The following is a 22,805-nucleotide window of genomic DNA, read 5'->3' as shown; positions in this document are numbered from 1 at the left end:
GTCAATGTTAATTTTTACCCTCATTAAATAAAGAATATATGAAAATCTCTTTGCCAAGAAGTGATTGCAGCTTCTACCTTGACAGGAGTGTTGTTTCTCACTCAAAATGATGTAATATCAGTTATCAGAGAAATGTTTGACACGTTTCACAGATTTTAGGCCAAAAATTAATAAGCAATTTAAATACAACTAATTATTTTGTGTTTGTGTGTGTGTGTGTGGGGGGGGGGGGGGGGGGGGGGGGGGCAAATACTGGAAATCACTTTTTGGCAGATGATCACTTTATGACTCAAAATGAATTGATATCATTGATAAGAGATGATGCTTGAGATACGCTTGACAGATTATAGGTCAACAAGTCATTTACAACAATGTAACTACCAGCAATAATTTTTTGGGCAAATACCGGAAATCACTTTTTGGTACAAGACCGGCTATTCAGATGACAAATTGCTCCACTGCCACTGTGTACAGTGCGGTGGCATGTACATTTTGCATACATGCAGAGCATGTATGCAAATTCATTCAAATTTTGAGTGTGTCAGGCTTAGGTAGCAGAGCTCGAAAGGCTACTCGCAATGCATTGTGGGCCGAGGTTGTCATGTTCTAGGCAATAGTGTTTGTTTACATCCCTGAGTTAGAAACGGTGTTGCGAGAGACTCCCAACAAAAAGTAAAAAAAAAAAAAAAATAGAATTTAAAATCCTTCTCGCATACTTGGTCTTGAATAATCAGGCCCTGCCTTATCTTAAAAAAGACCTCACAGTATGCATCACCCCAATAGAGCGCTTTGCTCTCAGACTGCTGGTTTACTAGGATACTTTAAAGTAGAATGGGAGGCAGAGCCTTCAGCTTTCAGGCCCCTCTTCTGTGGAACCAGCTCCCACTTTGGGAGACAGACACCCTCTCTATTTTTAAGATTAGGCTTTAAAAGTTCTTTTTTGATCAAGCTTATACTGTAGTTGGGCCTGGATCAGGTGACCTACAGTAGGCTGCTGGGGGCTTCCCATGATGCACCTTTTTCATTCACCTCTGTTCACTCTCTTTTTGTACACCACTCTGCATTTAATCATTAGTTATTAATATTAATCTCTGGCTCTCTTCCACAGCATGTCTTTTGTCCTGTCTCCCTCCCCTCACCCCCAACCAATCACAGCAGAGCCCTGCTCTGTTGGAGGTTTCTTTCTGTTAAAAGGGAGTTTTTCCTTCTCACTGTCACCAAGGATTTGCTCATAGTGGGTCATCTGATTGTTGGGGTTTTCTTTGTATCATTGTAGGGTCTTTACCCTACAATGTAAAACACCTTGAGGTGATTGTTGTGATTTGGTGCTATATAAATAAAACTGAATTGAATTGTTGTGGGATATTTTTGCCACAGGTGATATTTAGGAAGTTTCAAAGTTGCAACATTCTGTGAACACATTAGACTCACAGTCATGTGGACCTCACGTCTCAGTGAGCATAATGTAAGTCTCCTTCTTGCATATTTTTATGTTATTGTAGTTTGTAAATGCACAGTAGCATTTCTTTTTTTGAAATTTAGTTAAAAGTTTTAGCTAACTATAATTTTGACAAAGAAATTACACAAATCTGGGCAATCTGTATTACAATATATTGATATACTCTGTATAAAAAGAAGCTACATTCTGTTGTCAGTGAAACTTATCAAATCAAATCTGTAATACTTTAAATCCATGTAAACAAGTTACAACATCTTTAAGAGTCAAGACCTGATCAGTATTGATCTGTAGCTGATCAGTCTTTCTAAAGAGAGGGTAATTGTGTTTATGTTTGTATATGGGTATTTTCTGCTTATACTGCTATCAAACAACTGGTCACATGATTACACAATTTTTAAACCAACAAGGAAGCCCCTCTGAAGTATACCTCTCATACTTTATATCATGTTCATTTTAAGTTGGTTAACATAATTCATAAATACAGTTACATCCATATGCGTTGTGTGGGATCTGAACACATCATTATAATATTTAGTTAAGCCTTTCGTGGAAATTAGTCTTTAAAAAAAAGAGGAACACACTTATGTTTTCCTCTTTTTTTTTTTTTTACATGAGATGGCACATGAAATGGTCAAATTTGTTTCTCTCTCACTTCTTCAAAGACTTTAGTTCACCACCAGTTTTTACATGGATAGCAAATAATAAGCAGCAACAACATTTAGCCCAAGTTTACATGCAAGCTGGACTGGTTGCAGATTTGGGTTAGCAGCTGTGTACCACTAATGCGTTATCTTACGTAACAACACAACTGAGGCCAAAGGCTGATGGTTTGTAGTAATCAGCGACCGAAAAAGAGAAAGACTTTATCACGTGATTGCCACTTTATTTCATTTCCCTGTTCAAAAACTCCCCTCTGCTCAAAAATGAATTTCCATCGTTTCCCATCTCAAAAAGGAAAGACATTGTGAAAGAGAGCACTTTTCCAAAGTTATCTGACTCAAAGTAAGGCTTTTGTAAAGTTGGTCTTACATGCTAAAAAAGGTCAACAAAATGCTAAGTTTGCAACTTCTCGACAACTTTTTTCTTTCAATGGTGATGTGCCTTCTGACACACAGATCTAATGTAACTTGAATATGTCAAAATCAGCTGTCACAAGATTTTTTTTTTTGTTTTTATTGTTTTTTTTAAATCAAGTGCCTTAACAGATTCTCCAGTGCACAGAAAACCAGTATAAATGAACAGACAACATTCAGTCATTGTGAAAGTTCCTACTTCTCATCCTAGTGGGTTTTAGCCACTTTGGAAATTTGGCAGTCCAGCCCTCAGACAGGGTAATAATGTATAAAAACCTGCCACACTTGGATGTTTAGTCATGTTAAGAGCTTGTCGAGCTTGAACAATGCTTCGCAAGGTACTGCTGGTTGCCATTTCTCTGAGTTTTATTTTTTTTCTTCTTTTTAAAAGGCACCTTTTGGAGAGTATCTTTTTTGGCTTTAATGACCTGCAACATATTTTAACATCTTAATCTAATTATAACGATAATGACTGAACCATCTCTCGGGAAGTCGATATTATTTGAACTGACTATTCCTGTTTAATTTTTTTCAGGGTATCACAGTGAGCTTTGGAGCTGCCATACATGCTCTCAACACCTCTCAGCTGACAGATGGTGTGATTAGCAGGAGCAAAAGGATGATGCTGGACACCCTCGGTGTTGGACTGTTAGGAACCAGAACAGCTGTCTTCAATAAGGCTCTCCAGTACAGTCAGGTACAGTAAACTGGAACTACAAAAACACGTACGTGGAAAGATTTGTTTGTGATGTAAGTCTAAATGCCACAAAAGATCTTTATTAAATTCTACATACTAAATAGTGATACTTGAATACATTGTATCTGTCAGTAATCACAATAAAATTGTTATATGGTTTCATTAGAGGTTGTTTGTGCAGCTGAAATTAACAATTATCTGCTCATTGTCAGATTTTCTTAACAAATAATCAGTCCTGCTAACCAACTTCTTTTCCTGTGCTCACTGTAGTCTTGACAAATACTTATTTTCCACGACTGATTATCCATTCATGTCCTGTACTTCTTCAGTTTGCAGTTATAATCTCATTTTTGCTGCCAGTTTTATATATATTCTAAAATTGCTCTTTCACTTATATTCATATTAATGTGTTTGCAGTTGTTTGCATCTCAAGAGAGGAGCAGCGTTTGGGGTAAATCAAACATAATTCTGCCACCTCATTACGCTGCATTTGTCAATGGAGTCGCAGTAAGTTTGGTCCCACAAAAGCAAAAATATTTAGAAAATATAAAGCATGATCCAGCTCTGCTTTGATTCCTGATTTTGTTTATCAGGTTCACTCCATGGACTTTGACGACACTTGGCACCCTGCGACTCATCCCTCGGGCGCTGTGCTACCTGCACTGTTGGCCCTGGCAGAGACAATGCCCAGTCAGCCCTCTGGTCTAGATCTGCTGCTAGCCTTCAATGTTGGCATTGAGGTTCAGGGCAGATTGATGAGGTTCTCCAAAGAAGCCTACAACATCCCTGAAAGGTGTGGAACTTGGAAATGCTAAGAAATATTTCAGCTCTGGAACTATTTATTGTCCAGCTCATGTAGAAATACTAGAGCATTAAAGGCCCGATTCACCAATAACCTTGAACTACCAAGCCTTTTTCTTTTCTTTCATAATTCACATTAGCATGATGTAGTTTTACTATTCCAGAACTGACAGGCAGGGAGGGGCAGATTAGTGAAAAGAGAGAAGTGATAGTGAAGAAGAAGGGGGGAAAAAAGGGAACAGAAACGACCAGTGGGAAGCGGTAGACCCTTGAATAAATCTTAATGTTTTGCTTCTCTGTTTCTCAGATTCCACCCTCCCAGTGTTGTTGGCGTGATGGGCAGCGCTGCAGCCTCAGCTAAGCTCCTTGGTCTGTCCTCTGAACAGTGCGGCCATGCTCTTGCTATCGCAGCCTCCTCTGCTGGGGCTCCCTTGGCTAACGCCGCCACACAGACCAAGCCTCTCCACATTGGCAACGCTGCTCGGAGAGGCCTAGAGGCTGCTCGGCTGGCCCAGATAGGACTGGAGGGAAATTCAGCCATACTGGATTTGGACAGTGGGCTTGGGGTTTACTACAAAGACTACAGTCCCTCAGCCATGGCGGATTCTGCTCTGAGAGCCTATAAATGGATTCTGGAAGATCAGGATGTGGCATTCAAGCGCATCCCCGCTCACCTGGGGATGCACTGGGTTGTCGATGCAGCTCTGGCAGCCCGAGAAAAGCTCCAAAATACAGTCGGCAAGTTTGACCTCAACCAGATCCGGCACGTCACACTTCGAGTGCCTCCGTCTAAGTACATTGACTGCCCTTTACCTGCCACAGAGCACCAAGCCAGGCACTCATTCCAGTTCAATGCCTGCTCCGCTCTGCTGGACAACAAAGTGACTGTGGAGTCTTTCAGCGACGCTCAAATCAGCCGGTCCGATCTGAAGGAGCTCCTGCACAAAGTCAGTGTGGAGACGCCCAAAGATAACACACCCAGCTTTGACAAGATGTACTGTGAGGTCCAGATAGAAACACATCAGGGGCCGAGTTACACAGCCAGATGTGACACCTTTTACGGCCACTGGAGGAAGCCACTGAGTCTGGAGCACCTGGTGGAAAAGTTCAGTATGAATGCTTCTTCTGTGCTGTGCACAGAAGGAGTGGAGGGAGTGATCGATGTGATAGGAAACATCGAAAGGGTGCAAGAGTGCTCGATACTGGGTTTATATCTGAGAATGACGAGTAGTCAGGAGCACTTTAGCAGCAGGAGAATTTTGTGATTATACCCACATATATCTATATGAAGCTTTGTAATCTTTTAAGAAAGAAAAAAAAAACAATGTAAATATGTTATATATGGTTTTATGTGGTCTGAAATAAAGTGAACTGAAAAAGTGAACTTCTTCCATTTCATTCATTTATTTTTGAGAACAATATCCTCACCTGCAGCTGGTTCTCTAAAATCTGACAGATATGAGCCGGAGCCACTACAGCAGCAGCAAAACTGACAAGCAAACCTGAAAAGTCAGATCACCAGGAGTTTGGTTCTATTTATCTTACATTTCAAGACTATCTTTAAGTGCATTTAATGACTTCAACAAAATTCTGCAATCATGTCCTCAGCTCAGCAGATATCTACCATGCAGCTCGCTTAAACGACACCCCAGTCTTTTCTTTGTTTCGGCCTTCTACTGATTACACTCAGGCAAGTTTCAGGACGCCCTGCACCATCGATCCGATTCCGTCAAATATCTCGTGGATGGGAGCGTTGCACATGAAGGCACAGGTGGTGACCAGCTTGTTCTTCTCATCCACGTGGCTCTCGCCGACGCTCTTGCTCACGTGTTTGCAACCCAGCTGGTTGATGGCCGCTGCAGTGTCAGTGGTGTCCGGATATCTGAGGGAGGGGGTGGAGAAAGAGGCAACGCATAATGTTTTGCTGCTCAAAGGAGGTTTCTGTAGACACCTACGAAACATTCGGGGTTTTTCTATTTTTACAACTGAGAATTTGCATTTGTAGCTGTGGAGATGCATCAATTATACTGATAAGGAAACACTGTAAAATCGTAGGTGTATGGAAGACTATGTTTTTGTTAAGCTATGGCAAATTAACTGCACTTAAGGTGCCTTTCCACCTTAAGAAAGAAAGTGTCAAACAGTTTTTGCCTCTTATATTTACTCACACATATACACACAGTCCATCACTAAGGAACTGGCCTGGCCATCAGGAGCTACCTAATATTTAGTGTCCTGCACAGCGCAGTAGTTGGTCTCAGTTCTTTAATTTCTTCTAATATATAATCACCCACCACTAATTTACATACACCTGTTCAACCCAAATATCTAATCAGCCAAACACATGGCAGCAACTCAGTGCACTTAGGCATGCAAACATGGTCAAGACATGTGTTGAAGTTCAAACTGAGCATCAGAATGAGAAAGAAAAGTGACTTAAGTGATTTTGAACATGGCAGCCAGACGGGCTGGTCCGAGTATTTGAGAAACTGCTGATCTACTGAGATTTTCACCCAACAAACATCTCAAGAATTTACAGAGAATGATCTGAAAAAGAGAAAATATACTTGTTGATGCCAGAGATCAAAGAATGGCCAGACTGCTTCCAGCTGACAGGAAGGCAACAGTAGCTTAATTCAATTCAATTTTATTTATATAGAGTCAAATCACAGCAGTTGCCTCAAGGTGCTTTATATTGTAAGGTAAAGATCCTACAATAATATTCAAAATAATAAAACTCCCCAGCAATCAGACAACCCACTGTGAGCAAGCTCTTGGTGACAGTGGAGAGGAAAAGCTCCCTTTTAACAGGAAGAAACCTCCAGCAGGACCAGGCTCAGGGAGGGGCAGCCATCTGCTGCGACTGGTTGGGGGGGTGAGGGGAGGGAGACAGGAGAAAAGACATGCTATGGAAGAGAGCCAGAGTTTCAAATTAACTAAAGATTAAATGCAGAGTGGGGTATAAACAGAGTGAAACAACAGCGGTGACATACAAAGTATCCAGAAAAGTATCTCTGAGCCTTGAAGCAGATGAGCTACAGCAGCAGAAGACCACACTGAGCACCACTACAGTCAGCCAAGAACAGGACAAGCCTATCCCTGTCAATATGGACCAAAATCTCTGAGGAATGTTTCCAGCAACTTGTTGAATCTGTTTATAATTAAAGCATTCCTGAACATTAAAGGGGGTCCAACCTAGTACTAGCAAGGTGTACCTAACAAAGTGGCCGCTGACTGTAGAGTAAAGCTAGCCTTATTCTTAGATAGAGGAATGTTTCAAGGCCCTTTTTCCTGATTTACGCATGTCAGTGGTCGAGGCTTTGCCCTGTTTAAATGTTCAAAGACAGCGTGTTGAAGGTCAGTAAATATTTTATTAAAAACAAGATTTCTTTTGTTTTACTTGCAAAGTATAGAAAAAAGAAAACTGAAAAAAATATGGATATCAAAATCCTCTATTGGTCACATTTTTATTTAGCACACTGGTTACCTGTAGATTTATGTGAAAGCACACTTTACATGAAAAGAAAAAAAAAAAAAAAAAGAATACAGCCAAGCTAAATGTTTACATGTTACATTTTTTTCCTTCTAATTAATTTGTTTTCTTGATAATCAGAATATTAATTTGCCTGCAAATATAGCCATGGTCTACCTTGATTGCTGGGCCTGGAGTCTATCAACTGATCTATTTGGTGTAAGCGTCAGTCTGGTGCCAGTTTGTAATCAAATTCATTTGTTGTGGAAACTGGAAAAAAAAGATAAATTGTGCAACAGAAAAACACGAGAACAGGACAAGCAGACTGGCTGTAAACAAGCCCACACTTTATGTTGACTAAACTGGAAACTCAAAGTGGGCGCACCCAACACGAGATAGTCACTGGAAACAAAGTGTTTGCACCCAACGATTGCAACGTTTGAAAGTCCAGACTTAAAACACAAACAAGGAAGTCTGTCTTGTGGTGCTCACACGTTTGACTCACTTGTCATCCTTTTCGATGCCGACGGTGACCTCACACCCAGGTAACACTTTAGCAGCCAGCACAGGTGAGATGCAGCAGAGCCCGATGGGTTTGCCTTCGCTGTGGAACGCCTGCAGAGCAGCCTTGATCTCGTCATTAACAGAGCAGTCTTTGCCCTGCACTGCCCATGTACACAGATTCTTTGCAGCACCGAAACCGCCTGCAAAACACCAAAAAACACCCAAAAAAAAAAAAAAACAAGGAAGAGGTGAGATTAATGTTTGCATGTACAGAAGCCAGGTACACAGACACCAGTTTCAGCCTTACTCAATCCCCACCAACATCTCTTTTCAGTTGGTTTCCACTGAATCAGCGAAACATGTTCAAATACAAGCAGACTGGGTTTTCAAACCTGGGAAAATAACGGCATCGTGGTCTTTCACACTGAGTTTAGACAGATCCTGGATGTTTCCACGGGCCAGCCTCGCGCTCTCCACCAGCACATTTCTTTTCTCCTGAGACGGTGCGCCTTTCAGGTGATCTATCACATGCATCTGCTCAATGTTGGGTGCAAACATGTTCACCTGGGAGGTGATAAAAGCAGCATTCAAGAACACACCAGACAGCATCAAGAAGCAACGGATGATTAGTGTTAACTGTTCTGTTTTGTGCTTAGTTCTTCAGTTCACAGTGAAGTATCACAATTCTTGAAGCCAACTCGACAGCTTCTGTCAGAGCAGCATTTCAAAACCCAAGAATGTCTGAATTTCACAACACATGTTGCAGGGTTTTTCCCGACTCAAAATTGACCTTTCACTGATGACCATCATCTAAGCTTCATACATGAGTCTGGGTCATGCCAATTCAGTTCAAATTCCTCCCACCTGACCATCAAAAACTCCATTTTAAAAAGTCCCAAAACTGCAATACTTAGAACAGATTAAACTGTATACAGAAGTAGAGCTGACAGGCTTGTAAAATTCAGTGCATCTGATCATTTACAGGTCTGCACTGTTGCTGCGCCAAACAAGCACTTTGACTCTGAGATCTGGGACATTTTTACAAATGCACACCCTCAGGCAGGACCAGAGACTGACCGAGTTAGCTGCCTCTGGGATCTTTTCAAATGACCCAATCAGCAAGAGTTGCCATTAGAGCAGAATAATGCAACCTTCCTGCTGGTCCAATCAAGCCCGGTATTGCTATAAAAAACATACATCATCACTGGTGTATTTGTTAAACATGTAAACTTAATTTCTCAGAACATAATGGGGAAAACCATGGTCGTCGTAGTAGAAATGTTTTCATGTCAGCACATAATTTGTCCAGCAGAGTGCATCCGACTCCAATCTCCGTTTGTGGTAACTCAGTCTCATGTGAGCTTGAAACATTTTTACATTTTTACTTACAAAAAAGATCTACTTATTGGTAACTTTTAAAGTGCCTTCATGCACGCTCAGAGGAGTATTTTAAATACTTAAACAGCTTGCATATAAAACATGCGGGAATGGCTGTTTGTGCGCAGCCTGGTTAAGGGGTTGTAAAGGTCAGCGGGTACGCGCGCGCATAATAAGTGCTGCAGACTCACAGTTGCACCCCCTCTGCTCAGATGGACCAAAACAGCAGAGGCCTCGTGGATCTCACTGCCGTCATAGACCCCGCAGCCCGCCAACACCACCGCCACGCGTTTACCCATCTGCGTGGAATAATAGGTCCTGTTCACGGTCTGGAGGGTCCTTACTGTCACTAAGTTGCGGCCACAGTGCTGCAGCAGGGTGAGCATTCCGGACTGACAGCGGACAAGACACCCCCGGATACCACTTCTTCTACTGCGCTTTAAAAAGAGGTTTAGGTTCCGGTGTTCCGTCGAGTCGCGTTTCCCCATCAGATACGGTTTCCCTACCGTCTCCTCGCCGCTCCGCGCCGCCCATGCGCCATAAAGCGGTATCTGATGGCGGTCACTGGGTCATCAGTTACCGTTCCACCAGTTTATTACCGGGGGAACGGTATGTGATGGCTTTATGTCACCCATCAGATACCGTTCCCCCTATAATAAACTGGGGGAACGGTAACTGATAACCGAATGACAGCCATCAGATACCGCTTTTTGCCGCGTGGGCGGCGCATGGGCAGCGCGGAGCGGCGAGTAGACGGTGGGGAAACAGTATCTGATGGGGAAACGCGACTCGACGGAACACCTCTTTGTCTCAGCGCCATCCTGTGTCTTTACCTGAGCACTGCAGCTTCCCCAAACTTCCCCCAAACGCCAGGACAAGTGCAGCTGCTCATTATATTTTTATTTCGTGGGTTTTTTTTTTTCCTGTTCTAAAGCCACATGTAAATCGGGGTAATTGCAGCAGCTTTTGAGCTTTCTAAAATAAACTGTGAATTTTTCTTTGCTAAGTGCAGATGTCCAAACTTCTGACTGGGATTGTAGATTCACAGTTCATTTAAAAAAAAAAAAAGATTTATTTGCAAATGATGGCATAACCTATTTGTAATTAAAATTTAGAATTCTATAGATTATATAGTTTTAGATTAAAATATATAAATTCATAGTTAAGTTGCTTAAGATTAAGATTAAGATAGTGTTTATTATATTATTATATTATATATTAGTGCTCTTAATATATATATATATATATATATTAGGGGTGGGACTCGATTAAAAAAATTAATCGAATTAATTACAAGCTTTGTAATTAATTAATCGAAATTAATCGCATTTTAATCGCATTTCAATATTTGACATGAGAAATATTAATTTAAGTTTGGTTGATGAATGAATCAATATACATAAGCTTAATCAAAATTAACGCGTTAAAGTCCCAGCCCTAATATATATATATATATATATATATATATATATAGAGAGAGAGAGAGAGAGAGAGAGAGAGAGAGAGAGAGAGAGAGAGAGAGAGAGAGAGAGAGAGAGAGAGAGAGAGACCTGGAAACATGGAATCCTCAGTTTGCTTAGAATTCATTGTGACATCAGAGGATTCTGTCAGAACAAAGGATTCAGCAGAGCCTTTAAGGAAACCTCAGAATCTGCATCTGCATTCAGCATTCAGCACGTCAGTGAGCAGACAGCGACCGTGAAGCTAAACTGGACAGAGAAAAAGGACCTGTTACCCTGGAAAAGGATCATTCTCCAAAGAAAGACCTGATAATGGATACCCATACAAAGATACCCATAAACTCAAAGGACAACTCAGTCCAACACTTTGATTTTGGGATACCTATGATGTGCACCCAGCAGGCTGTAAGTAACAGCTCCCAGTCCAGACCGCCAGTCGTGATGCCCAAGTTGCAAAAGAAGAGTCTGAAGCAAGATGTGACCACTGCACCACAAACACAGGTGTACATAAAACCAGAAGAAGAAAGGTCAGTGCATCACTTTGATTTTGGGATTCCTGTGAAGTACATCCAGCAGGCTGTAAGTAACAGCTCCCAGCCCAGACCATCAGTCCTGATGCCCAAGCTGAAAATGCCTCCCCAAGTGAATCAAGTCAAGGCTGCTGCTGGTCCCAGACCCCGGCCTGTCTCGGCTAAAGAACCACAGCCGTCTACACCCTCTGTTGCTGGAACCTCTGACTCAGGGAGAGGAAAAATCATGGGCAAAAAGGGAGCAGAGAGTGCACAGCTAGAAGCACAAAAGGCTGTCTTGCTGCAAGAAAAAGAGAAATTGAAAGCAGTGCTTGAAACTGTCAACGTCCAGATAGAAATGGGAAAGGCACTGCTTTATAAACAAAAGATCAACACAGCTGGTTCACTCAAAATTGAACAGCTGGAAGCAGCAGCCAATGATGAAAAACAACAGAACATTCAGACCGAGAGGCTCTTAGCAGAACAGCTTGCAGAAACTAAGAGACTGAAGGAAGAGCTGGCCAAGGCACAGAAAAAACTTGAGGAGGAAAAACTTCAGAGGGAGGAGGACGTGTCACGTCTTCAGGCTGAGCACATCAAAATTACATCCATGATGAAAGCAGCAGCAACCAAGGCCCAGGAAGACCTGGAAAATGAGCGGTCACAGTGGCTCCAGGAAAGGTCCACCATCCAGTCAGCTCTGAAATCCCTAAAGGAGTCCATTGATGAGACTATGGAAGAAAAAGATAAATTCATTACTGACGTAATGAATCAAGTCCATCAATTAGAGCAGACTCAAGAGGAGGCTCAGAAAAAGCTGAAGAAGAGATCTCTGAGGAAGAGATTTATGCAACTGTTTAAAAGATCCTGAAGGACCACTGTTGTAATCTCCAACCTCAATCCTGTAAATTTCTCTTCCACCAAAGAACAACAAACTAACAACTAGCCCCAAACGGTCGCGGCAGATGACCACCCCTCCCTGAGCCTGGTTCTGCCGGAGGTTTCTTCCTGTAAAAAGGGAGTTTTTCCTTCCCACCGTCGCCAAGTGCTTGCTCATAGGGGGTTGTTTTGACTGCTGGGTTTTCTGTGTAAGTATTGTAAGGCGAAGCCTCAAGGCGCTTTATATTGTCAGACCCGACAATAATTACACAGAAAACCCAGCAGTCAAAACAATAATATTCACATCAGTAACACGTAATTCTTGATGTGATTTGGGGCTAAATAAATAAAATTGAATTGGACAGCAATCAAAAAAAACAAAGACTAAGAAATTAGATGTATAAGGTTTTAAATTCAAACATTAATAAAGCAATTGAGCAAACAAAACAAAATTTCTTGTCCTGCCTTGGTTTTTTTATGTCCTGTGATTAGCGTTGCATTTCCTGTTTGGGTGAAACAGCTGAATTATTTGCAGCAGCTGCTTCTTTGAGGGGCAGTGCTGTTTACTCACTGTCAGAGGCCACCAGAAGCTCATCTGTAACCTTCACTAATGCTGTTTCTGTACTGTGATCAATTCTGAAACCTGACTGAAACTCTTCAAACAAACCGTTCCTCTGCTGTTGATCCGTTTCAAGGATTTGTGAGAGAAAAGGAAGGTTGAAGATTGGCCTATAATTAGCTAACACAGCTGGGTCAAGAGATTACTTTTTAAGTGATGCTTTAATTAATGCCACCTTAAAAGCCTGTGGTACATAGCCAATAGACATGTTGGTGGTTTGGAGGAAGCAACTATTGAAGTTAACTCAGAATGATCAATTGGAGAGAGAGTTTCATAAATACCAGCAGTGCTGAAAGCAGCCAAACAAGAAGATGCGTGGTTGAGATGGTTATGAATCATTTTTTCTCTAATGGTTCAAAAGTCACTAGAAAAAAAAAACAAAAAAAAACATGTCCTGCAGAAAATGTCATGTGAATGCTGAACGCTCAAAGATTGGAGCTGAAATGCCTAAAAATGCTTAAAATAGCTCAAACTTGATTTGCTTAAAGAGCTTAACCAGTTTGAAAAGCTAAAAAAAAGAAAAGAAAAACTAAGCAATGCTAGGTGGTTGCATAATATTGTTGGTTCAAGTAGATAAACTGCAAGCATTTTGTGCACAGTTAGGTAGTTTAGTTTAGTTAAGTGGTTCCTAACAGTCTGAAATATTCAATCATTTTGATCTCTGGGCTTTTTATGACAGCATGTAAAATGTTGAGAGGTGAAATCTCTCTGTGGTAGAAGTGCAGGAAAAGGGTCATCCACTCTTTAAGTGAACCTACACTGTATTGCCAGAAGTATTCACTCATCCATCTTAATCAGTGAATTCAGGCGTTCCAGTCACTTCCACGGCCACAGGTGTATAAACCAAGCACCTAGGCATGCAGACTGCTCCTACAAACATTTGAGAAAGAATGGGTCGCTCTCAGGAGCTCAGTCAATTCCAGCGTGGTACCGAGCAACAAGTGCAGTGGTTAAATTTCCTCACCACTAAATATTCTACAGTGATTGGAAATGACAGTGTCTCATGGTGGTTGTCCACATGAAATGACAGAGTGGGGTGAGTGGATACTGAGGGGCATAGTGTGCACAGGTCACCAATCTACTGCAGTCAGTCACTACAGACCTCCAAACTTCATGTGGCCTTTAGATTATCTCAAGAACAGCACACAGAGAGCTTCATGGAACGGGTTTCCATGGCTGAGCAGCTGCATCCAAGCCTTAGATCACCAAGCACAATGCAGAGTGTTGGATGCAGTGGTGCAAAGCACGCCGCCGCTGGACTCTAGAGCAGTGGAGACGTGTTCTCTGGAATCTCAATTTTGTGGAGACAATTTGGGGATGGCCCCTTCCTGTTCCAAAACAAAACAATATATACATATTATATATATATTAGGGGTGGGACTCGATTAAAAAAATTAATCGAATTAATTACAAGCTTTGTAATTAATTAATCGAAATTAATCGCATTTTAATCGCATTTCAATATTTGACATGAGAAATATTAATTTAAGTTTAGTTGATGAATAAATCAATATACATAAGCTTAAACTTCAAAATTTTGTTTATTTTCCCACCAGTCTACTACACAGACCAACGAAGGGTGGAAGTGCTCCTGTGATAAGCAAACTCCTGAAATTAAAGTTCAGCATCATAACTGGATAGTTTTATTCTACATTAATGTCTCACTTAATATAGCTGGAAATTAATCATTCGCTCAGCTGTATTCCTTGATGTTGAAATGTGTTATGCTTGTTTTAACAGCTTATTTTGAATTAAAGACTTAAAATTAAACCACAAAAAGGAGAAAAAGTTCGTTCTCAGTTTAACAGCTGCTTTTACACAGCTGTGCTTCGCACTCACGGTTGCTAGGCGACATGAGCTACGCAGAGGTGACGGCAGCTGATATGAAGGCTAGCTGCTCACTTCCGGCCTTTGTAGTGTTCGTGGGCTGCGAAAGACGTGGGCGGGTCCTTCGCAGGATGCGGCCCCTAATTTGGACATTGTGCGTCGATATAATCTGTATGCCGGGAACTCGTGCACTGAGAAACGTTCCACGGTGCAAAGTGCGATTAAAATGCGTTAAAATTTTTAACGCGTTAATTTCCCCATAATTAATTAATCGAAATTAACGCGTTAAAGTCCCACCCCTAATATATATATATATATATATATATATATATATATATATATATATATATAGATATATAGATATAGATATATATATATTTTATCATCATTAGAACTTAATGAAGGTTAGGGCCACTGAGAAAAAAAAGGGGGGGGGGGGGCAGAATTCTGGCATTTTTTTGGCATCATACTGAAATACATTGTTTTTCAATGGGCTTATGCACATGAGACTGAAAAAGCATTAATAACGGTGGGAGGAAACCAGAGTACCTGGAGGAAACCCACGCAAGCACGGGGAGAACATGCAAACTCCACACAGGCCTGGGCCAAGGTGGAATCAAACCCAGGCCTTCCAGATGGTATTCTAACTGTGAGGCAGCAGTGCTAACCACTGTGCCATTATTCATGATAAGAGTCTGATCTTCACATAGTTGGCTTGGTGAGCTAACAGTGTTTATGTTTACAACCTGAATTCTTATATATGGCAGTTGCACTGAGCAATATATTTGAATAGAGTAACAGTTAGGTTACACACATTTGGATCCATTTAAGTTGTTTAGTGGGAGAGTAATGTTAGAAGTAACTAAACTGTCACAATGCAGTCTGAGTTACATCTATTTGAATGAGTGTAAATCCATGTGTCTGTTATGAAAACGATTCATTGAAATGCTTAATTTCATTTCAGTGTTCACAGTGTTTTTTGAAGATTATATCAGTTGATTATGAAGAAAAAATGCACTTCATTAACATCAGTACAAAGGTGGACTCGATGATTGAGCAGGAAGTAGTTACAACCTCGGTGTTAGAATGCAACAGCTGGTGCTGGTTTTAGAGCTCTGATTTCTTGGTTGCCATGGTAGATCAAACTAAAAACTCAGATCCAAAAATGAAAAAAATCCAAATAAAAGTAGAATGCACAGATTTGCAAAGGCTTGATTAGGCTTACATGCATGTTCACTGATAAACAAGCGCGCAAACGTATCTCCCGAGAAGGGAGGTTGTTGCATTTAAAAATGTGCTCTGCTGTAGTCGCATGCTTTGTGAGGTGATGGGTGAATGGCTGTCGTGCCACATAGTTTTCACTTGAACTAATCGGCAGTGGCCTTTTGGAAAGGCTTCGGCACCTGACAATCTGACATCGCCAAACACGTTTTTGATTTGGAAAGTGGACAACACAATTGGTTACTGAAGGGTAAAAGAGGTGGGGAAAGGCCTTAGGTAGCCCCGACCTTTCACCTGTGCTACGCACTCGAGTATTAGGAAAATTCACTCTGGTCACCTGAAGCTCAAGACTGTAAATTCTCACACTTTCACAGTTTTGTGCAAATTCCTTTGTAGCCAGTAAATAGCTCAAAATACACCATCAGTAGAAAAAAAAGTAATAATAAAAGAATCCTCAAATGAAGTCAATATGTTTTTTTTTAAGTTTATTACAAGTATTCTGATTTCTATTGATTATAAATATTGATTATTAATAACCAGATTGAACATATTAAATAACATTAATAATCAATATAATAACTTGATAGAGCTCCTGACCAGCCCAAGCTCTCTCTGAAAACAAGGAAAAACTCCCCTGACTGATAGGAAGAAACCTCGGGAAAGGCAATTCAAAGAGAGATCCCCCTTTCCCTGGACGGCTGAGGGGGTTACAGGAGTTCCAGGACAGAAAATAAAGATTGATGTACAATTTTTATTTGAGCAATTTGAGTGAAATTTTAAAAAGTCTAGTTAAATAGCATCAATCTTTTTCTGTCAAAAACATTTTAGTGTTTGTGTGTATGTGTGTGTGTGTGTGTGTGTGTCGGTTCATCGGAGCCAGGGATGAAGCAGGAGGTCCTCCAGTGTTGGGCGCCTTTTGGGGTCCAGTTTTAAACACATTTTCAAGAAATGCAGGCAGTCTGCAAACGAGAAGAAGTGAGATGAAGACAACAGTTCCAGTGATCCAAACGATAAGTCAATGTTGAAGTGTGAATTTTTCTTACGTTCAGACAGCTCCTTGTTAATATTTAAGTTATTTTCGAGGAGCATCTGTGTTTCGAAGGAGACTTCTGCATGGAGTGCTGCATACAACACTGTTCCCAGCTGCCACACTGTAGTGGGTCCAGGCCTGTAGTAATTGTGGGTGAGCCACTCTGGAGGGCAGAAACAAGGTGTGCCTAAAAAACATACGCAATTATTGCCCTTATTGCAGCTGTTGTTCTAATATAAGAATGGACGCTTATGTTGGTATTATATGCATTTTTAAGATGTCAAAAACAAAAAGGCACAGACTGATGCTTCTGTGAAGAGCAGGAACAGAATATCTTACCAAAAAAAACACAGTACCCTGAGTGTTTCGTAAAAAAGCAGCTCAGTCCAAAGTCAATGAGGCGAACACGAGGCACATCTGAGCCGGTCTCAATCAGAATGTTCTCAGTCTTGATGTCCCGGTGAAAGATGTTTTTATCCTCAAGTTCTTTTGCAGCCTCAGTCAGTTGTTTTAGAATGACCTGGGAAAGATGATAAATTATGATGAGTCAGTGGATTAACACTTCTGTTATACTCTGTGCTTTGATTCAATGCTGTACAGTATAAGGCTCTTCCAGGAAACTTACCTTGGCTGTGTCCTCTGTTAAAGAACTTCCATTTTCCTGTATGTAATCCTCTAGGTTCACAGCAGGGACCGGTCTCTCCATCACCAGGATCAGCTCCTGGTGCAAATCAAACCAATCCAGCAAGGACACAGCTGCTGATGTGCCCCCTGATCCAGGTGTTCCAGCTGAAAGTTTGCGCATAGCAGCCACTTCCACAGAGATCTGCGTCGTGTTCTCATCCTGAAACATGGCAACAAAGTGGATGATGAGGAACAGACGTTCCACAGTGCAATGATGTATAATAGATTTAAGTGTTGCATACTTACCATTACTTTGCAGAGGACTTTATTCTTTGGAATGTATTTGATTGCAACCTAAAAGACACAGAGTATTGGTTAGCATTTCCCTAGTATAACTTAAAGGAGGAAAACAGCACACTTCTCAGCTTAAGACATTATCTGTTATCTGTGTTAGTGTCTTAGTAGCAACAACTCGCGGTCAAATCAAAACAAAGTTAATTAGTTATAGTTCCCAATGAACTGCACCTTCATTTGTACAAATATAGTTCCAGTGGAAGGTTTGGATACACTTATCCATTCATATGAATGGGTAACTCTTCCTTCAGTCCGTGTGGTGACTGTATTTAATTTATATATATTGTTTATAGCTCCAGATTTCTGCCTCACTAATATTAGTTTACACTTCACTCACTGAAAGCCGCCATGGTCTCAAGAATATGAAACTTTAACAAACTTTAAATTGTATGAAAAATTAACCACCTGTACAGTTCTGATTGATATGAAAACCAAAACAGTCATTTTTTTTGTACGAGGCTGTAAAAATATTTATATCCACTGTAAAGTCAGACATTTTAACATGGGACTGCATGAGGACTGACACCCTTTTAGGAGTATCAGGACATTTTAGCAATGAAAAAATAAAAACAATGAAAGGACAGAATCTATCATGTGCTCTAATACCTGAGAATATATGAAAATACTTACTGGAAAATTATCTTCTTTCCTGTAGCCAGCAAACACTGTTCCACACCCTCCTTTTCCAAGCTGATCCTGCTGCAAATATTTGGCTATAAATTCACCTAAACAGACAGACACAGATTTTGTTTTACTACAGCTATTACATAAATTATTCTGTCCTGTACCCTAAATATTAATTATATCCTTCAACTTTACATAAAAGCAAAGCAGCATGCTACAAAGCTGCATGCTACTTACGTCTTTGTTCTGTTTGCGTCTTCTCCTGGTCCAGGCGCTTCTTTTTCTCTGTGGGTGACACCTTTCCATCACCTGTGGGTTTCCTCTTCCACTCCTTTTCTTTTTCATCACTGCAGCCCTTTAAAATTTCAGTGCTGCTTACTATATATATATATATATATATATATATATATATATATATATATAAAAATGTGTGTGTGAGCGAATTAAATTGCTTTGTGCCAGTGAGTTTCGGTTGGAACAATCTTCTGCCATTTAAACTCTCTTAGACACAAATATCTGAAACGTAGATGTCCATTGTACATTTAATCTAACTCTTATTCAGTAAATGAGCATACCTTTGTCCACAGAAGAGGATGCTGGCTTCTCGTCATTGTGCACGTGATCAAGAAATCTCATTTTCTTTGCTGGGCTGGATAGTCTGTCTCCATCGTCCAGGACTTTCTGCTTTTGTCCTGTGACCATCCATGCATCTTCAGCTGAGTTCATAAAAGGATTGGTCAGCTTATCGACCCTCCTTCTTTTTGCTTGTGTCTCCTCTTCGGAGCTGGCCTTTCTTTTAGGCATTGTGATTTTGTGATCTGTAAATAACAACAATACAGTGGTGAGAAAAAAGGGCTCAACATCAGGACTGGAGGCGTTTAGAAGGCATCAAATTCTAAATGAGTATATACTCATTTAAAATTAATTAAGCAAATTAATTCTCTCCAAGAATAAATTTGTTACACTATTTTATCAAAAAACAGAATGCCTCAGTAACTTTAGATATGTTGGATTGATAGTATTTGCATACAGGATTTCACATATAGGATTCAAATCTTTTGCAAATTGTTTTTATGTTAAAATGAGGGCCAGTATTTTTTTTTTTTTTTTTTTAAAATGTGGGTTGTGTGGTTTAGGATATTTTACATAGATTTATTTTTTTTACTTACTTTTATCTCCTGAATCTCGACAACTTCAGATTAACAAGTGAATCAGAATCAGAATCAGAATCAGAATCAGGTTTATTTTGGACAAGTATGTTTACACACACAAGGAATTTGGTTCCGGTTGATGGTGTCTCTCTAGTATTATACAGTGTCCTATAATTTAACTTAAATGCTATACAATATACAATACACAATATACAATACACAATATACAATACACAATATGCAATACAGGTCTGGGAAGGGAAGGTGCAGTGTAATTTAAGAATTATACAATATCCAAAATCTAATAAATAATAAAATAAAATAAAGTGTAGTGTGCAATGTAGTGTAACAACAAAGTTTGTAACATTTAGGCAGCTGTGTAGAGATCAATGTTACTGATCAAGCATGGCTAAAAGGAAAATTTTCATCATCACCAGCCTCTCTGTCAAGAGATGATATAACATTTGGTTTAATCTTAGGGAACAAAAAAGAAGAAATTTGTGTCACTGTAATTTTATGTTTGGCGAAGTTCTTCATACACAAAAAAAGAATGCAAAAGTGTCCCGAATTTGATTTATATAATATAAGAAATCATTAAAATTTACAAAACTCCCCAAAAGCCAAAAATTGTGTTCTTTTATGAATGATTCTTAGTGATTCATTGAGTTAACTGCATATTGTACACCCCTTGCTATGTTCTTATCTTTTTGTTTATTTTATTTCCCTTTTGATTTTAGCTCTGTGAGTATATGCCTTTGTTTCCTTCTGTTCTGTTGCAGCAGACAGGTTCCTAATTGAAGTTGTGTAAGATCTTAATAGTTAAGCTATATGTGATACTTAACTTGTTGATTTGTACACTTTTGTCCAATAAAGAAAAAAAAAAAAGATATAAGCTGTGTCCAAATTCAGGGGCGGCATCCTTCGAAGGACCCATCCTACGTAGACTGGGTCCTTTGCAGCCCACGAAGACCGCAAAGGCCGAAAGTGAGCAGCTGTGAAACTGGACGGTCTAGCCTTCATAACATCTCACCTGCCCTCACCTCTGCGTAGTTCATGTCGCCTACCAACCATGACAGGGCAAAGCACACAGCTAGTTAAATGGAGAAGGAACTTTTGCTCCTTTTTGTGGTTTAATTTAAAGTCTTCAATTCAAAATAAGCTGTTAAAACAAGCATAACACATTTCAGCATCAAGGAATGCAGCTGAGCGAATGACTAATTACCAACTATATTAAGTGAGACATTAATGTTGACTAAAACTATCCAGTTATGATGCTTAACTTTAATTTCAGGAGTTTGCTTATCACAGGAGCACTTCACAAACCAACCAAGAAGGAAATGTCCAAAAAATGTTGAAAAATCACAGTAGCAAAAACTACAAAAATGCGGCAGAATACACAGCAAAAAAAAACTAGCCAAAACACTGCAAAAACACAGTGAAAAACTAGCAAAAATTGCAAAAACACAATAAAATCACTTCAGGAAAAAATACTAAAACTATTATTTACAAGATTCAGATTTATTTACACAGAATATACCTCTAAAACTTAGCTAAACTGCAGAAACCACACCAAAAATTTGATTGGACACTGCCCCGCAGTCACACAAACGCTGCCTGCAGGCACCCTCATTTTCTCCCTCTCACCACACAGCACTCAGTCATTACCATAATGCATGTAAAAGCATCAGAAAACCCCATTTTACAGCTTGCAGGGGCAGTTTGAATGATTAAAATTGTACAAAGTAGCGAGGAGTTACAGGAATTTGAAATACACATGCGCTGCGGTGTCACCGGTGACACCTGTGGTAGTACAAGGGTTTAGTGACTTCTTATCACCCACCATAAAGTTGTCCAGACTGGTTATAGTTGGGGATTTTAACATCCACATTGATGATGACTCTGACCTCTTCAGCAGAGGTTTTATCAGTGTCATGGATTCTTTTAATTTCACTCAGCATGTGTCTGTTGCATGTTCACATACCAAAAGGACACAATCTGGACCTTGTTTTTGGGTTTAAATATTGATTCTGTTTAGTCCTTTTTATTTCTGATCACCATTGTATTCTTTTTAACCTGTCTTATCATGTTAGTTCTCGCATGTTAAATTCCTCTACTGCAGAGAAATTCTCAGACAAGTTTTATTTTTATCTCCATGTAATGATGTTGATCACTCAACAGATCTTTTTAATGATCATTGTCTTTCCATTCTTGATGAAGTCTGTCCTGTTAAAATGAGATTAGCTCCTGCTTCAAAACCTTCGGTTTGGGTAAATGACAGCATTCGCAGTTTTAAAGCGTTCCTGTCATAAAGTTGAGCGCCTATGGAAGAAAACTGCTTCATTTAAAGAATCTTTTAGTTTCTTTTAACAATGCAGTCAAAGATGCGAGGGCTGTCTACTTTTAAAGGCTGGTCACGAAGAGTAGAGGTAATTCAAAAGTGTTATTCGACACAATTAGTGACATTGTTACTCCTGCTCTACCCGCTGTTCCAGTTTTTTTCAAATGAAGATTGTAATGGTTTTCTCTCTTTTCTGGTAGATAAAATCAGTAATATAAGAACTAATATTTCCCCTTCAGGTTCTTCACTGGTTGTTCCTGCTCCAGCTCAGCCTGTCATTATAGAAAGCTTCTCTTATTTCTTTACCTGAGTTGGAAAAATTAGTGGAAAGCATCTTCCTGTTCTCTTGACATTCTACCTACCTCTCTGTTCAAAAATGTCTTTCGGCATATCAGTCTCTGTGTGCTCTCAATAATTAACAGTTCATTGGTCTCTGGTCAAGTCCCTGCTTATTTTAAGAACGCTGTTATTCACCCATTTTAAAAAAAAAAATCCAAGTTTGACCCTTCTATCTTCAGCAGTTACAGACCAATTTCAAAATTACCATTTTCATCTAAGATCTTAGAAAAGGTTGTAGCTAAGCAGCTTACAGCCTTCCTGGACAAACACAGTATCCTTGATAAATATCAGTCCGGTTTTCGTAGAGTTCATTTTACAGGAGCAGCTCTTGTTAGAGCTTCCAGTGAGATTTTATTGCAAAGTGATGCAGGAGAATGTTCTGTTTTGCTGATGCTGGACCTTACTTCTGCTTTTGATACTGTTGACCATCAAATTTTGCTTGATAGG

At 40.0% G+C, this 22,805-nt stretch overlaps 2 protein-coding genes and 1 pseudogene across 2 annotated transcripts; 1 reads left to right on the top strand and 2 right to left on the bottom strand.

The window, feature by feature from the left end:
* Nucleotides 1–2,767: 2,767 nt before the first annotated feature.
* On the top strand, nt 2,768–5,390 carry acod1 (aconitate decarboxylase 1). Its single transcript, XM_030757815.1, has 5 exons — nt 2,768–2,870; nt 3,068–3,229; nt 3,647–3,736; nt 3,823–4,022; nt 4,338–5,390. The coding sequence occupies exons 1-5, from the start codon at nt 2,859–2,861 to the stop codon at nt 5,293–5,295; spliced, it is 1,422 nt and encodes a 473-aa protein (XP_030613675.1). The 5' UTR covers nt 2,768–2,858; the 3' UTR covers nt 5,296–5,390.
* Nucleotides 5,391–5,418: 28 nt separating this feature from the next.
* LOC115800454 (glutamine amidotransferase-like class 1 domain-containing protein 3A, mitochondrial) lies at nt 5,419–9,937 on the bottom strand. The gene is made up of 4 exons (XM_030757817.1): nt 9,575–9,937; nt 8,399–8,570; nt 8,008–8,206; nt 5,419–5,912 (listed from the first exon to the last, which is right to left on the bottom strand). Exons 1-4 carry the CDS (start codon nt 9,869–9,871, stop codon nt 5,717–5,719), a joined length of 864 nt encoding a protein of 287 aa, XP_030613677.1. The 5' UTR covers nt 9,872–9,937; the 3' UTR covers nt 5,419–5,716.
* Nucleotides 9,938–16,765: 6,828 nt separating this feature from the next.
* Nucleotides 16,766–20,736, bottom strand: LOC115800722 (serine/threonine-protein kinase pim-2-like; annotated as a pseudogene).
* Nucleotides 20,737–22,805: the final 2,069 nt, after the last annotated feature.

The sequence above is a fragment of the Archocentrus centrarchus genome, chromosome 21 (assembly GCF_007364275.1).
Source record: "Archocentrus centrarchus isolate MPI-CPG fArcCen1 chromosome 21, fArcCen1, whole genome shotgun sequence".
Lineage (NCBI taxonomy): Eukaryota > Metazoa > Chordata > Actinopteri > Cichliformes > Cichlidae > Archocentrus > Archocentrus centrarchus.
Note: the sequence above shows the minus strand (reverse complement) of the source record. Positions and strands in the feature narration are given on the sequence as shown.